The sequence below is a fragment of the Helicoverpa zea genome, chromosome 5 (assembly GCF_022581195.2).
Source record: "Helicoverpa zea isolate HzStark_Cry1AcR chromosome 5, ilHelZeax1.1, whole genome shotgun sequence".
Classification (NCBI taxonomy): domain Eukaryota; kingdom Metazoa; phylum Arthropoda; class Insecta; order Lepidoptera; family Noctuidae; genus Helicoverpa; species Helicoverpa zea.
The window spans coordinates 2,140,766-2,159,431 of NC_061456.1; the positions used below are offsets into that span (position 1 = coordinate 2,140,766).

The 18,666-nt window shown below is 36.8% G+C and overlaps 1 protein-coding gene across 10 annotated transcripts in view; it reads left to right on the forward strand.

Annotated features, from left to right (window-relative positions):
• Positions 1-18,666, forward strand: part of LOC124630250 (four and a half LIM domains protein 2) — a 178,975-nt gene that overhangs the window by 146,461 nt on the left and 13,848 nt on the right. For 8 of the 10 annotated variants that reach the window (XM_047164037.1, XM_047164038.1, XM_047164034.1 and 5 more), the window contains 2 exons: positions 3,987-4,187; positions 7,007-7,181. In XM_047164037.1, coding sequence (XP_047019993.1) covers positions 3,987-4,187; positions 7,007-7,181 — 376 coding nt within the window. Of the gene's footprint in view, positions 1-3,180; positions 3,439-3,986; positions 4,188-7,006; positions 7,182-16,471; positions 17,029-18,666 lie in introns of those variants that run through there. The other 2 variants (XM_047164039.1, XM_047164043.1) reach the window with 2 other exon arrangements.

Genomic DNA, 18,666 nt, shown 5'->3' on the forward strand with positions numbered 1-18,666 from the left:
TCAACTGTTGGACGACTATTTAATTTTCAGTCTGTAGGTACTCTCAGTCGTAAATATTCCTAGAATTTTCCTCATGATCAAGTAGTTAACAAATGACGAATACCCCATTTATTTTTCAATCGTGTGTGATGCAGAAATAAATTTAGTGGCTGTATAAACAAAATTGATTGTTATAGGTATTTTATTTGGGCTACATAATATCTTGTTTTATTTTAACAGCTGTTTTCATGAAATTTACAATTACTATAATAAATCAAATAGGTCATTAATTTCTTATTAATCCGTTAAAGTCTTGTCTGTAATCAGGATTCTTTTTTGGATCAAACTTTGTCTTAATAAATATACTCTGAAGTGCAAAATCCAAGACATAAAATATTAATTTCGCTTTTTTAACCACATAATATTTTGCAAGTAATGTAAATAAGTTTAAAAAAAAGAATAGAATTTCGTAAAAAGAATTATTAGATAAATTCATTCATAGAGACCTTTTTTCTTAGCTATTTTTGTTTTATTTGTAATGATACTACACACTACACATTAACAATAAATTAAAAATAACTGAAGTAATTAAAAAAATCCTGGTAATTATTTTAGTACCTACGACTAGCAACTGGGTATTTAAAACACACCCACGTCTTTTTAACTCGAAATGTTAATAGTTCAAACGCGATCCGTCAATACGGCCGTCAAAACAAGCTTTTAGTTAAGAAAACTACTAAAGAATATAAAATAAACGCTGTCGTTAAGATGTAGCAATTTCTTGGTTTATTGTTTTAACTAATGGTGTATTGCTATTGTTATAAAAGTTACCAATGTCTTCAATAATCCCCATGTCAAAATGGCGTATCGTCATGGTGATAGTAAGGGATTGTTCACACCAAACGTATTGTCCGCCGCTGACTGTGAGTATACTCACAGTCGGCCTCAGTGTGAACGTCGACTCAATCTGCAGTACGCGTACTCACCAAGCCGACAATAGGCTATAGCGTACGATGCGCTACATGTGTGAACAAAAGAATACGCTCGTGTAGGTTCACACTAGATGCGTACGCTGAGCGGCCTGCTCGTAGTATATTATAAACGATCTCTGAGATCACTCGTGGTTCCCATACGATAAAACTAGTGTATTTTTTAAAAAAATCGGACGTTTACTGATATTTCAATGAAATGATGCGCATTCAGATAGTTGCCATTTGCGAAGCTCTAGAGGAAGACGAAAATAATAAAAAGAAGAGATTGTGGGTACATCCCTTAAATTTGAAGAGATGTTTTCTTGGTCAATTTCATACTTTATATTTCGAATATAGACTTTATCCAAATAAGTTCAAGAAATATTTTCGTATGACAGTAAAAACATTCGATGAGTTACTATCTTTAATACGTATAAGTTTATATAAAAGGGACACTAATTATCGACGTGCTATTCAGCCAGAAGAAAGATTGACAATTACTTTAAGGTAAGAGGAAAACAACTTATACTGTAATCAACACTTATTTATTATAATCAAATCAATCACGTTTAAACAATTGCGAAAAGAACAATGTCAGACGTCCATAGTAACTTAGGCTCAATAAAAATATTTCATGTACAGTGAAAATTCTTACAGTTTCTTGTGTAGTTTCCCGCTGATCCCCCCAAAGGATTGTTCCCCCCAAAAAATCCCCCGTGGGCAGAAAATACCCCCAAATTTGGGGGGAATCCCCCCAATCTGGCATCACTGCGCGGCGGTGCGGACGCGGCGGAGCGGCGGTGCGTACGCGGCGGAGCGGCGCTATTCGGCAACTGCGTCCGCGTAGCCAATCCGCGTCCGCCGTGCATAGTCGCGTAGTAAAATAATCGGCTACTGAGAGTCAGCTACAACAGACGACGTAACAGCGTATAGTCGGTTCGGTGTGAACGACAATTTCAATATATATGGAAAAGCAATAAACTGCGTAACGCGCGCTCACAGTCAGCGGCGGACAATACGTTTGGTGTGAACGATGCCTAATGAACGGTGGTACTTATGGCCTTTTTACTCAGGATCGTATGAAGGAATTTATAAAAAAAACGTTATTTGCTAATTTACAATATTTAAATGCTTAAAAGGAAGACTAACTGTTTCGTCCGATTTCATAATGTGTCCCTCGGTGTGAACTTCAAATCATAAAATTATGAATGTTTCAATACCTAAATTACTTCATTTATTAAACGTGTGACTAAATTATTCATAATTATATTAATTCATTTATAACTGGTTCTCGTTTCGTGTTTAAACCCAAATGTCTAGATTATTTCCTGTAACAAAAAAGTTCAATAAACTAAGATAGTTTAGATAGTTCAGCTCAGTTTACCACTATTATTAATAAAGCATAACTTAGTGTGAAAGTAGAGTTGTCAGTTAACAAAGCTACATTATAGGTACGTCATTAAAAACATCAATGGTTATAAAATATGCAGGAGTATTGACGCTTAACTATACTACACAAATATAGACGGCTTAGTTAAGTTAGGTATCTTGTAGGTCGTCTTCATGTAGGGCGCCTTTTCTGCCCAAGACAACAGTTTGGGCGGAAATGTAAAAAAAACAAGTACTTTTCTCTCCCGGTCAATTTGAGTGCTTCATATTTGTGATTGGTAAGTTGCATTGCAAAATTTTCATTTTCATATTTCGGTCCTTTCTGAATGAAACCCAAATGAATGGACCTTAGATACGTGCCAGCTAATCATTTAATTAACTGATCGTTATCACGTAATTTATCATTTATACACTTTGTACTCCGCACGCGTTGTTTATTCGGTCCTATCAAAACAACGTGTCAGAAGTTAACGATGAGCATCAATAAAATTAATCTGTGTCAAACGCATCAATTATAACGCCAACCAGTTTGCGCTGCATAAACATCAAAGCTTAATTATGCATTTATAGGTCGGAATACGCGTAAAACTGTAATTAATCCCGCATTGCCTATTTGTAATGTCGGTTTCTAATAGCTTTGTAAGCTCCCTCTCGTATTGATATTTCGCGCTCACCGGCATATCGCTTACAAGCAGGGAAGGATAGCAGCGGATCTTGGATAGGAAAAAGCGCGGTTTCAAGTCGCCATAGTTCGGAAACGCCGCCCGCGCACCTGCCCTCTCCGTCACTCTTCCAAATTTAAATCCCAAACTCCCCCCACCGTCCCGAGCGCTAAACATTCTGGAATAATTCCTGCGATTCGGCCACCGTTGCTCGCCATTCGAATTCGGGTCGCGACCGCGTCCGGTGATATCGTATCTTCTTAACGAACAACCCCGACTAGTGCCATGGCCGACGTAGACGTACAAGTCCAGTATACCACCACGGAGCGCAAAACCAGGAAGGTCAAGAAGACCTCCAAGCGCAGGGAGTCCAAGGATGGCGAAGTCACCGTCACGGAAGTGGAACAGACCAACACGACCACCAACGCCGACGATGGGTATGTGTAGTGGTGGCCAGACCCTGAGCCGTGCCAGTGACGCAGTGTGCAAGTGCAGCCAAGTGTCGGTTACCGATCGCGTTCCTCCGTCAGTGACATGCACAGCGTGTGCATTGTTTATATGCACTCAGTTAGGCGCGAAATGGCCACCCTCACATACCCGACCTAATTTAAGGTATCTATCGGATGTTTTGGAATGATGTGTTACAGAATCCTGATTTACTAACCATTGTTATGAATAAAGATTATCACATAAACCTTACTTAAGTTTACCTAATTACATAAGTCTTTGAGCATTTCTCTATAAGAGATCAAACTGCGTGAAAGAAAGCAAAATTATGACCCCCAAAAGGGAGAAAAAATAAAGTTTTTCTTGATACCCATAAATAAATAAAAAATTTCATGCGTGAATCCTCGGATTGCCATAAAGCTTTAAAATGAAACAAAATTACAGTCGTCATAGAAGCCTCATGCTTAACAATTTACCAAAACCATGACAGTTAAGGGTCCCAAAAGCAAAGTCCTAACAATGCATTGTTTTTCCCCAGCTTATTTTCAGTGGCGAATACACCAAGGCGATGAACAAGGACTGGCACAGCGGTCACTTCTGCTGCTGGCAGTGCGACGAGTCGCTGACCGGCCAGCGCTACGTCCTCCGCGATGAGCACCCTTACTGCATCAAGTGCTACGAGAGCGTCTTCGCCAACGGCTGCGAGGAATGCAACAAGACCATCGGTATCGACTCTAAGGTCAGCATCATTAAGTTCATTTCTGTTTGGCTCTTTGTCTGTCACTTCAGTCATTATGCAATGTTGTGCAAAGATATGGAACTTATTTGAATGTTTCAGTATAAGTTTTAGGTCGATGGCTTTGATTAACTTCACTTTCACTTATTCAGAATTTCTTATTTTTATATTCTTGTCGTCTCCTTTCATATTGAATTAGATCACATAACATTTTACTTGAGTTAGTTAGGTTGTAAAACATTAAACATAGGTATTGTTTGGATTTGGGATACGACTTCGAATCCAAAATAGTTTTAAACTGCCATAAAAGTCAGAGATGTTATTTAGAGTCAATAAATAATAGCTCCGGGAGAGATATAATCTTACAGATACACTGAACAACAATTGGCAGAATACTCGGATTGTGACAGCTTGATTAAGAGCTCTTTGTAAACAACCCAACTGTCTATAATCGCTGCTAAATAAGACTTAATTTTACTGCCATATCAAATCCACGCCCAAATTGCATATGTATAGAGTTTCATTGAAAATATCATTGACACAGAATTCCTGAGTGGTCGTATGTGTGGTATGAATAGGATTAGAATCCACGGCATTCGTCAGCTTTGTTTCGCCGATCAAATTTAGTAATGTCACTCCAGCCGGCCCAGATTCTTCGGGCGCACCTCTGCACACGGCCCGAGGCAGACCGCTGCCAAGCCAACATAACGTTAACGTTACGCCAAACATTATACATTTATCTCGACGAACACCCAATGACTTCTCCCGTCCACACGCAGCTGCAAACGCTACCACTGTTTGTACTAACCAAGTGTTCAAACACACCGATGATAAATTACATGTTCCATTTACTGAAATACTACCCCAAAATTGTCTGTAGAACCCTCGAATTGAAGCCAATCATATGAAATGGCATTATCTAATCGCGCCAATTTGATTTCATTGTAATAGAAGAAAATCGAACTAAACGAAGCATTGTCTATAAACAATGGCTATCTATTAGAGAAATGACAGGTTGGATAGTGTCAAGTATTAGATGATGTGGTTCATAAATTACAAGTCCATGATGATGTTTATTGCGGCAGTCAAGAACACATTAGCGGGTTGTTTACTTGTGCCGCGCGTACATCGGCCAGACTGTTAGCATTACATCCAACTGTTTGCCGCTGCAGACGAGACTTTAACAAATCGACGATCGCTTACAGAAAACAAATCTCGTGTTTAGCACAAACTAAACTATTTCTGGGTCGGCTACAGATATGTTTTCGTTTAGACTCAACCTTGAAAACGCTTGGGTGGATCCGTCAGACGATTCTTTTAAGATTTACGCGATCCAAGAAGCTCTAAGAGTTTCGTAATCGGCCAAAATAAACATTCATATTTTATTGACATTACGACATTCAGTTTTAAATGTACGTTCTGTCGGTCCTCGCACCGACGCCAGGAATAGAATCCAGAATGAGGGGAGATTTATTTTGAAACTTGAACTAAACACGTCAAATGCAACGTGAGAGAATGTATTTGAGTTTTTAATTTAACACGAATGCTTGCGATGACCTGAAATATGGAAATACTCGTAGTGCACGCCCTGAGGTTTTGGGTTAAGCTCGTTATTTGGTCAGTGAACTTGATATGAATGTAACAAATAGGATTTGCAGTCGAGTGTTTATATGAAATCGAAAATGTATATTTATGAATCATGAACCGAAATAGGTTTGTTACGACTGTTGGTATTTCCAGCAATTGATATGTAGGTTGTTATGCAATTTAGGAGCAAATCTTAGGAATGACATCTGAAGTTAATGTCGTCCATATAAGTGAGAACTCTATAACAATTGATTGGTCTCAGTAAAGTACAAACAAGTTGAAGGTAATAATTACCGCCCACGGTTAGTAGTCAACATCTGTCGTAGATACAAGTAGTTTTTTGCGTCTTACGACTGGTTTTTCCTTCCAATTGAAGAGGATCTGATGTGAAGTCCCCTGATTAATGTTGTCCACGTCAGATTTAAACGAATTATAGTTCGGCCATTCAGAGAATGCGTTCCTGACACGTCGCGATTGAACTGACGACGTAACTTTGCAATGGCGTTGCAGTTACGATAAAAATATTTTTGCTGGTTGTTTACCGTTTTAACAATTGAGGAGCATTAAAACAACATTATTATATCAATAATCAATGAATGTTATTACGTCGTCAGTTCAATCGCGACGTGTCAGGAACGCATTCTCTGAATGGCCGAACTATAATTATCAGTATCGTGATCCAAACCAAGATATTTTTTCTAAATCACGCCTTTATTTAAATACAATTTTGTCATGTCTATTCGTAGTGTTTTTTAATATTAATGTGTGCTCGTCTCCGGCTTTATTTTTGTTGGGGCGATGTCATTTATTTTAAAATTGAATAACAATGTTTTTGTTTAAATTCCAGTCACGTTGTTGCAATAACAATAGATTAACATCAAAGGGCATATTTATAACGCTTAATTAGTTTCTGTCAACTTTTGGTTCTGGCAGCTTAAGAAGTTAATCTACGTGTACATAACTAGTGACACTGTCATTAGTTATTTTGTCCTTAGCTACCTCATCATCAGCAACGTTACTAGACATATCAATAGTTCCATTAGATTCAAAATCCACAGTACACACTTCACAACAATTTTTTTATAGGTACACATCTCCTTCATCATCCATATTGATTTCTTGTGCATCCATTAGATTCAAATCCAAAGGAGTTTACCACAATTTTCTTATACTTTCCTCTTTATCACTCTCTTCTTACCATCCTCTTTTCTAACTTGATTTTCCTTCTTCCTCAGGACCTGTCGTACAAAGACAAGCACTGGCACGAGGCCTGCTTCCTGTGCGCCAAGTGCCGCGTCTCGCTGGTAGACAAGCAGTTCGGCTCCAAGCTCGACAAGATCTACTGCGGCAACTGCTACGATGCCCAGTTTGCTAGCCGCTGTGATGGCTGCGGTGAAGTGTTCCGTGCTGGTGAGTACCAAGTTTGCATTTAAAAGGACCAGAGTTTTTGATTCTTTGTTCCTTCTGGAGCCCACTGTGTGCTGTGGTAGCGCTTTTGTACAATCCAGCAGCACCAGCTGGCTTCGGTCCTAAGGAGCCTCGTTGGTTTTGTTGAAGACAAGTTAGGAGGTTGACCAATGTTTGGTGGAATTGCAAAAAAATACTACCGTATAAATGAAATCATCTACGTACCGATTTGATTGACGAGTGTTGTATGTATATCTTTTGATTTATCAATGATTTTATTTCAAAACAGGTGTCAAAAGATATAAATCTTGATTACACGCATTGATATCTATGGGAATGACTTCGCTGACTTGAAATTATGTAGTCTTTTTATACGGGAGCTATAATAACATAATTTACTTGATCTACGTAGATTGAACGGCTTAATATGGAGTATCGTATAACGTGTACACATATCCTTTACATTTTATAGTTAATTGTACATTAGTCACATGCCGACCGACACTTGTTTTTGATACACATTGATGTTTAGTGTGGCCAGCTTTGCGTTAACGATTTCCTTCTTTACTGACTTGTGTTGCCAGGAATGGAAAACTTTTTAAAATTTCCCGCATAGTCATCGCTTTCGAAAAGTTGCCAAGAGAGAAGCAAAGTTTAAGTTTAAACTCACATTTTAAGCGTAAAACTGCAGTATGTAAGTTGAGATATTGAAAACGATTTGAAATCCAAAACCTAAGTTCGAATGAGGCGTTCACATTATTACGACGACGCGTTAACAATCCCGGTATCCTAAAAAAACCATACCAACAAAATTAGACAAACGCCCCAACAATGTATAAAGCATAAAGTTGCTCGTTCCTCTCCTTAAAAGGCTCGTCATTACCCTCCCTCAATAAGGCAACGTAAGGTAAGGTACAAGAAAAAACGGCCACTGTCATTGCCATCCAACCGTCACCTCGGAACGCTTCCATAATCATAAGTGGAAATGAAATTTTCGAAATCCAATATGGCGGCGCCTTCGCGCTATTTTTAAGACGAATTTTTGGGAACTGAAACATCTGGTGCTGACCTTTATTGAAGTTACCTTGTTGACGTGAATGGTAGAAGATATTGTGATTGTACTGAAAATTTATCCTTTTAGGGGCTCGCTGTGTTCCAATGTTTTTTCGTTCATTTGAAGCAAAATTCATATAAAATGAGCCTCTTGCTAAAATGTAGCATTTACAGTTACAACGACTAGAAACAAAGACATTGATGATATATGAAATACAAGTACATAAGAAGTACTAAAAAGCCAATAAGTACCTATTCCGTAGTTTTTTTAGAAATCCTTAGGCAACAATTTACAAATACACACATATAAGTTCACCCTAATCACGATGTAACAGACAGAAACAGTTATAAATTGAAAGGCTACGACCAATTACTATGGGAATCAAATTACATGTAATGATACCTTACTAGACAGAATAAGGATTCCTACAATTAGGGTAATTGCGACCAAAATTAGTGTTATTCAATGTTCATATTGTGATCATAGTAAATGTAGCTGGTGAAAATGGAGAAAATAACCACAATTTTAAGTAAAACTAATCATACTTTTAAGTAAATAAGGCACTGGCCGGATACCCGATCGTTGTACTTGATACTCATTTGTTTGTCCGATCCAATTAAGTACCATTACGCAGACTAAAAGCAGTATGCGGAGGCACTGAAAGATGATCCAAATATTTGTCATGAAATGAGCTATTTTAAATAACAGTGAATCCCAATATTCCAAGAAAATCACAGCAATTTGTATGAGACCCAAATGCTTGGTAATAAACATAGGGTAGTTATTATGATAGCTGTTAATTTGCCTATTCGATACTACCTAAATACCAGTCATAGTTAAAAATAAATATTGATTCATGGTGATCTTAAACTCGGTACCATTAAAATTTAATTTATTTTTGTTTAATGTTATCTTTTCATCATGTAATAATTTTACAGGAACATTTAATGACTTAAACCTATATGTAATTTTCATTTTTGATAGAAATAAGAGCAATCTAGGTTTATCTATAAAGCAAACATACACACATTACATATATTGGACATCTTCGGCAGTCGCTACATACGAATAGTCAGAAGCCAATGAGTCTGACAACCAGTCTTACCGGGGGGTTGCCCGGGGAACTGGGTTGAGGAGGTCAGATAGGCAACCGCTTCTTGTAAAACTCTGGTACTCAGCTGCATTTGGTTAGACTGGCAGCTACGTATGATACATAGTTAGAAGCACAGGTACATATATATACACATAACTACCACCCATACTGTTCTCTCACTATACATAATGAACCCACATTTACAAGAAAACCTCACTTTCATTAAAACCTTATTACAGCTGACCCAATGACCACAGATATTCTAAGAAGCGCAAATGATTAATATAATTTATAACATCCTCCATCTAACGGGATGCTAATACTGTACAAGTGTTGTACACAAAATTAATGTACAATGACACCCACACATGCACAAATCTAGCGATGACGGTTCTTACAAAAATATCCTATAGTCATGGGCCATTATAGTTTTTAGTAGAGCTTTCAACAACGGTAATTGAATTATAGTGCTACTGGGTAACTTATGGGTAATTGGTGAACATACTTACATAAAAAAAAAAATCCGACGAATTGAAAACCTTTCCCTTTCTGGGAAGTCGGTTAAAAAATTAACGCGTACTTCTCTCGAGCTTTTTAGAACGAGCTCTTTAGAGTCGTAACTGTCTTTTCAAATATTTTTTAGCGTCGGCATGTAAGAAATTTAAAAAATATAAATATCAAACACAAATCGTACGATCGTAACTTCTATTTTGGGCTCGTATGCATAACTTGCTAAACAAAATCTGGATAAGACAGACAGTTTATTTCTAAACTAGATTCTGCCCGCGACTTCGTACGCGGATAAAGTCCCTTATGCCAGCGACTACGGGGTCAGCAAAATCAAAGATCTGAATAGTCTGATATTGAATTTTAAGGGCCCGTTGACTTGAAAACAACGGAATACGCATAGCCATTAGAAACGTTCCATATATTTAATTTTTGTACTTCAACGGCAAAAGCACAGCAGACTAAACAAAACGCTGAGAACTGAATCGCAAAAGACGTGACCATGCGGATAAAAGTAGTGATTCTAATTAGTCCGCATTTAAGTTGTGTGTGGCAAAAATATTACACGTATTAATACGTTAAAAAACATTAAATGTTACTAAGATGACAAAGTCGTGATGACTTAGTGGAAGTCGTGGTGGTTTAGTGGGAAGAGAACCAATCTCTCAAGTATGAGCGTACGTCTTTGATTCCAGGTCTGGCAAGTACCTGCCAATGCAACTTTTCTAAGTTCGTATGTACTTTCTACGTATATTTTGGATACCAATGACCGTTATTTGGAGGGGATGTTAAACTGTAGGTTCCGGCTGTCATTGAACATTTTTGGCAGTCGTTATGGGTAGTCAGATGCCAGTAAGTCTGACCAGTTTTACCAAGGGGTATTGGGTTGAGCGGGTAACTGGGTTGTGGAGCTCAGATAGGCAGTCGCTCCTTGTAAAACACTGGTACTCAGTTGCATCGTGACTGGAAGTCGACTCTAACATATTTGGGACAAAGGCTCTTGAGATAATAACGACAATAATAATGAGATATAAGCACCGCAGGACATCTGAGGCTGATGACGGGGAGTAGCGACCCCGGTGGGCTATATATACTGAGTTCTCCAGGGAGAGTATACTGAACCCCATCTCCGGCCGGTCGGAGTGAACCATAACGGGGGTTAGGTAGGTCTCACGCCTCTGGCTTGGCTTGGCCGTCCAGAGTGGAGTCGCTAGAGCAGGGTTAGTAGCAATGCTCGGAGGATAGGTGCCTCGTGGTAAGTGACCCACAGGGAGCGCGTAATCTGCGTTTAAAATCCGCCGAGGTATCCTCACACTTCAGCCGCTCATGTCCCTGTTGCCCTCTTGTTGCTATTCAGTGACTGATTCCCGGAGGCCCAGTAAGTGAGCTAGCGAGTCTCCACCTGCCATTTTTACCATTTCACCATTTTTACATGTATCTAATACATTGTCATCGGCACGCGCCATAGTTCCCGTCGTTTCCACATTCCTAGTTCATTAGCATCCCATCACAATAGCCCAAGTAGTTTTCATCAACAGTTAGCAATGGTATAGCACAGAACCGGGGATTGTCTTTTTTTTAACGACGTCCACCGGGGACCGCAAGCCGGCGGCATGATTGTACAAAATACGGCCGGCGGGTTGGGCCGCCGGGCTGTGCCGCCGGCGTCAGCGGCTTTGGTGTGTAGACACCTTAAAAGACGGACTAATTCCTTTTTTTGATTCACCATACCACCTATTTCATAACATTCATTTCTATACAAATGTAGTATTGCTCTTGAAGTTCCACATCAGGTGTTCCAGATCTTCGATGTATATACGTCAATAGAGAGTCCTTATCAGGTTGAACCACTTTTGCTAAAACGTCATACCTCTATATGCTATAGTCTAGCTGGGCTCCTGGCGTTCCACATCAGGTGTTTTACATCTTCAATTTTTATAAGTCAATAGAAAGTGATTATCAAATTGAACAACTTTTGCTAAAACGTCATACCTGTATATGGTACAGAGAAGCTGGGCTCTTGGGGTTCCACATCAGGTGTTCCAGATCTTAAAATTTATTATCTCAGCTGAAAATGCTCATCATATGAAACAATTTTTGCCATGGCACCATTTTTGTATCTCTTATAGTTTTGCTGGTCTGTTGGTGTTCTGCATCAGGTCTTCAAGTTTCGAAGATAAATTATAGCCTATATGTTGACCAGGCTTAATACTGATACAACAAAGAAAAAATCATTGAAATCCGTTCAGTAGTTCCGAAGATTAGCGTGTACAAACAAACAGACATACAGACATACAGACATACAGACATACAGACATACAGACAGAATTTTTTTTTTGGATTTGTGCTCCATTACTGTTTCTAAACCCCACCCAATTATTATTTTTTAAATATATTCAATGTACAGACACAGTTTTTTTACAGATTTATTATATGTATAGATAAAATTCCCAGCTCATAACATAATCACATCATCTATTTTGGTATCATACTAAGTTAGCTAAAACACTTGATATTCTATAACTAATTAACAGTCTTTACAGTTCACTGTTCAAAGCACAAACATATAAAATTACTGTTCACGTTGTAGTCAAACCGCAAATCATGTATGGCTTCCGATTCCGTAGCTATGCAATCAGAAAAATCAAATTACTTCAACTACCAAATAATTGCTGTTGAACCCTGGGCTTTAGGGTTCAAGCGGTGGGAATATATTGACCATTTCATTTGTTAGTCACGTTCATTCCCCACTAACCCCATAATATATAATCACTTACTTTTACATCATTATTATATTTACGACTATATTTTTATGACATCCATGGACCATGACCCCAAAATGTCACGAAATTGGACCATAGGGCAGCCTTCATCGCGGAATCAAAACTCTTTACACCGAATGAAATCTCGTTAAACAATTGCAGAGCTTAATTTAAAAAGAAAAATTGAAAATACGGTTTTCGAATCTTTCAAGGATTCAAAACCGTTAAATAACGGGGCTTGGAAAGTTAGTAACTGTTTTTTGATATAACAGTACACAATTTTCGGTTTAATTCTTAATTAATCCTGGCTGTAATGGACACGCCGGCTTAGTTCTCAAAGATAAGCCAATCAAAGGCCGCAATGACGTCATCATATTCGGTCATTTGGGCGAGTCCATCAATAAGGCGTTACGATATGTTTTTAATAACATTCAATCATCAATAAATTTGAATCAACACCGTAAACTTTTATATTCACATCAGCATGCTACTTTTATATCTATATTATTCAAGATTATCTAAGATATCTAAACAAATGTGAAATAAATTATTCATATAACATCAACATCTTTTAGATCAATTTATTGGTATAAACAGATAAATAAGAGTATACAAAGACCCGTTAATAGATTCAAAATATTGCGAATTAAGAACAGACAGCCCACATGGCTCATCTTGTTAGTTCAGAAAAAACTACGATTGTCTAAACCACGCCTTTGGTTTAACACAATAATCTATTTATCGGCGTGACACTAAGTAAAGGCTGACTCAGACGCGTGGGCGAAAAACACGCGATTTCTTAATGACATTAATGGCGATGTAACATCAATAATACGGACATCTTTGCGTATTACTATGGGAAACTGACCGGCCTTGCGAAGCTGTGGAACCCTTATATGAAACTTTTGACGTGAATCACCGAAATCAGGTGTTGAAGCTTAAACTTGGATGTAAAAAGGTCGCCTGGGATACGGTAATGACATTTCGTTGACAGTCCATTACATGCAGATTATATGATGACACACACACACACACAGACAAGAATATTTTCCATATATAGATACTACACGGCACCTGACTACACGTACCATAAACACGTGTTTTTATTTTTAATCCAATACAATGTAAAAATCTGCTTCCTAATTCATTAACCGACTTCCAAGAAAATTATTTCTAAAGAGACAACAATAGCGTGTCAGGTGGTACTAAAGAGCATTTACCTATGCTTACCTACAGCAGAAATAAGAATGTATAAGTAAAGTATACATATATCGTATACAAAATAATAAGTATAGTATAAGTAAAGTATACATAATATAAAACTTTTTTACAAAAAAATTAAACCGACTTCCCAAAACACTAAAAAGCAAAAAAAAAAACTATTTTTAGGTGCATCGGCCTAGAAGTCGGTGTCTAATGGATGTTACTAAGTTAATTTTGCCACCGACTTCTAGGCCGATGCACCTAAAAATAGTTTTTTTTTTTGCTTTTTAGTGTTTTGGGAAGTCGGTTTAATTTTTTTGTAAAAAAGTTTTTTATTTAAAGCTTTTCAGTGATACGAATAGTTGTCACTATCCATACAAGTGAGAAGTTCTCATCAATACAAAGAATATAAGTCCAAATACGAGGTATTTTACATATTCAGTTGTCGAGTTCCCTCGACTTACTTTCTCTGGTCTCCATCATCAGGTCAGCTCCAAACCTTCACTGTTGCAAAGGTCTTGTCAATACAAATAATTTAAGCCCAAACACGAGGTAGTTTACATATTCAGTTGTCGAGTTCCCTCGACCCTCTCTGGTTTCCATCATCAGATCAGCTCCAAATCTTCACAGTTGAATAGTGCTTTTAGGCGTACACCTGAGTGTCAAGTTTTTACCCTATGTATGCCTACAACTTTCGAAGGTTGCCCTCGATTTCTCAGGGTTTCCATCATCAAATCCTGACCTGGTGACTATGGGACCAACTGGCAGCTATTCCGAGTCGAACAAAAAAAGAATCACGTAAATCGGTCTATAAACCTCGGAGTAATCGATGTACATACATAGAAAAAAAAAAAAAAAAAAAAAAAACATACCGGCCGAATTGATAACCTCCTCCTTTTTGGGAAGTCGGTTAAAAATCGTGCCTTTATGTAAAAAAACCTTAGTCGTTTTTTGTTGAGTTAACTCGTATTACATCATCGACTTAAAATAATGGACATAATTTACATAATGACAATTTCGAAACAAATTACACAAAGGACGTGGACAGTTATCATAATCAGATAAGTATTACATACATAATCAGAAACACATTACATTATAGTTGTATTAAAATAAAAACACATAGGTACATTATTTTACACGAGACCATATTTTTTACACACTAAGAATATACACATGTATCTTAACAGCAAGAAACTGAAATATTTTCTTTCGTTGATTAAAACTATTGGCCCAAAAATCGGCCCTATCAAAGAAGAGTTAATTAAAAAATATATATATTGCTTACGTTATTCCTAAATCCAGTCTTGACATCACTTGTATGCAGTTATTTCATAAAGTGCTCCACAAAGTATCATGCACGTAGGTCTTAATACAAACTGAAAAAAAAATCTCAGTCTTTGAATTTGGTAATGGGTGTCATCCTAATAAAAACGTTTTGTATGATTTATTATGAGTCGTAAATGTTCGTCCACAGATTACATCAGCCACTTGAAAGATATATGGCGTCAAATTATTATTAATTGAGATGATTTGATTTATTTTATGACATTGTATGACGTGTTAAGGTTGTTGCATGACATTCGTCGGTTTAATTAATATGTTTAGACCTTAATAAGTTTATTAGTCATTCAATAATTTTGTACTAAATAATTCATGATTTGATGAATAGCTCATTAACTTGATGAGGACAGAATTACTGTCAAACATTTTTTTATGGAAAAAAGAAATACACAAAAGTAACCTTAGAGTTAATAATATTACTAGTTAAGAAAATATCCTTTCGCATCTATATGGTACGTGGATGGACCTACCTTGCTTGATTATATCTAGCTAGATTTTACTGACCATATAAGGGAAGCAAGTAAATAAGATGCACAAATTGATCGTAGGCAGCAATGCCACGTTACTAGGTCTCAGGAACAATAAAATCTTACTCAAATTAACATTAAAGATCTCAAGAACATCTACAACATTAAAATGGCTGAACACTGATGTAAAACATATGGTGCGCTTTTTGGAATCGGTATGGTTAAGCCACTTCTAGGTAATACGATAGCCATGTTCTGAACCAACTTCAAAGATGAAGATGTAGTGTAGTTTTTTGTATATCAGTTACGTTTTCTAATTGAACATGGCTTTCTAATTACTCATTTTTAAACTTGATATGACACTTTGATATGTCAACTTTCTTTTTCTAGACGTGAATATTTCTATCCAGCCAGAACGTAGGTGCAATAGAGTTAGCAAGCAACCATCCTTCTTTTGACATAAAACGTACTGATTTTTTCTTTTTTAGTAGAGTTTAAAACCAGAATGATGTTACAGATTAGTATTTTCAATGATTGCTAATTACTATAAGCCAGCTGACCATGATTCATTTAAACCTAACATCTGTTCTCGTAACTAATTTCTTAATGAAGAATGCTCATTACTGAGTTTACGGATAACCGCATGGAAAACGTGACACCAGTTAAAGTTAACACGTGCATTAGCGTTATCAGTTACATGTACCATTCATAAAGAACCTTTGTTTTTAATGCAACACTTGTTATGCATAACTGACTGCCAATGCCAAGTTATTGAAGTTAACTGACTACTTGTAATTCCTACAAAGCTACTAGAATTTTTGTGAAACGATTAAGCGTTGATCAGCAAAAAAGTAGCTCTTGATAACTTATGGGCCACAAAAGCCAAAGAAAAAACAAAATAAACACAGCGGTAACTCCATACAAGCCAACAAACGATATAAGCACTTCCTCATAACACTAAAGAGATACATCTCTGAAGGGAATCCAAATAATTTCTTATCGCGTTCAACCAATTAAGTTAATCGACAGCCTACATCGTACCTCGAACGCGGTCCGACGGTGGAGTCCGTCATACCGCTCAGTACCGCACCGCGAGCCGCGAAGCCTACACACGCGTATCCGAACGACGCAAACATCAAACTTGGCGCGCTTTTCACAAAAAAAAAAACATTAAAAAAGTAATTTGACATATACCTAAAAATGTCAGCGGACGTGTTGAGTGAAGATTTAAAATCTCGTCTACATTTAACAACTAAAACAGTAGGACAAGAAAGGATACGAAGGGCGCGGGAAAATAATGAAGATGTCGCGATTCTGTCTATGTTCCTCCCGAATGCGACCGCTGAGAGGGAAAACAAGAAGTTTTGTTGTGCTTTAAGAGATCAGTGCCTCCTTGGTGATGCGAGGAAAACAGTTGCAGGTGTTTATTTTTTTATTTATGTATTCCTTTTTTGAAATTTATTTGTGGCTTTACCGTTTTCGAGATTTAAATAAACGTGTTTATTAATGGTATATTAACGGTGGAACGGTATCTAATTTAATCTATGCTTAAAAGGGAATAATTTTATTGTTCTCAGAAACTAATGAATCGATTTGAAAAATTATTTCACTGTTGGAAAGTTTCCTAGTAACGTAGTTTATCCTGATACGGTCAGTAGTTCCCACAAAAACAGCTAGTCAGATATAAAACGATTTTATATTGAAAATTGTTTGTTCCGATTAGTCCAGAAGGAAAATAGAAATGTCCATGTAGTACCTAATTACGAGAGCCACACTTTCTATCGAACTGGTTTTGCTCAATTAAAACAGGTCTAGGTGCCATAGCGGTCTAGACTGACGGCCTACTAATCCTAACGAATACTATTTGTTTTATAATATTTTTACATTAATCTTTTACTATAGTCAACGCGTCATCAATATTGTAAATAACTCCGAAATCTTAAAAAAACTTATAACAATAATATATACTTACATACACAAACATGCATACCTAAAGGTCAAACTAAGAACCTCCTTTTATTTATTCGGTAGAAAAAAGTAAAAATCCTGGTATACTATTTTTTTTTTCAGTACGAAGCCATTCGCATATTCTTAAAACTATAAACGCAAATGATGCTCTAAAAAGTCGTGACATGAATTTTTTAACTTAGAAAGATCCTATCAGGGCATTCACATTGTCGTAAAGTTTTATAAAAGTAGACAATTTAAATAAACAGTGGAATAAAAATATTCTGCTAAAATTGCGATCATTTACAAACTGGCCCGTTCTAGATAAACTAACAACAATTTTGATTACACTAAATGTTTTGTCTAGACAATTTAACATAGGTACAATTCGCAACAGTAATAACTGCTATTATTGCGGAACTTTATTCTTTTTATGGCGAAATATTTCCATATGTGTCACGTATTTTTGTCCAACGAATACGTAGATTTCTATAGACTTTTGATGAAACATGGCAGTACCTAATATAACTTTATACATCAGAATAGGATATATGCGACTTTTTATCTGTAAATTGTTCCTACAGGAAGCGGGTGAAACCGCTGACGGAAGCTAGTCTATAAGGAGCAAAATGAAAAAGTCTACAAAGCGGATATTAATTCCAAATCAAAATAAAAAATCCATCAAGTACGACACTTATTAAAAGACAGCTCAAGCAAAAAGTCTATTCTTCAATTTATTTCACATTTATTCGCAAAAATTAATTCGAGACACCATAACCGTTACTTCGTTCATTAATTGAATGACTGAATGAACAATGAACGACTCTTTATCTTTTCATTCAATTAATCTTCCGTTAATGGAGGTCAGGTCTTAATTCATTTTAACGATTCACGGTGTTTTGTTAAGTAAATGGTAAGTGCTTTTGGATATATTTAATTTGTATAACAGATATGTGTACTTATGTAATTAGTGAGTACATATGAGGTGTGTGTAATGACGTAATTTTAATTGGTAGGAAGTTTTACTTATTGACTATGAGCTAATCGAATGTAATTTCTGGCGGGAAATTCGGAAAAGGAACACTTGCTTTTTTCAACAGATAATTATTTA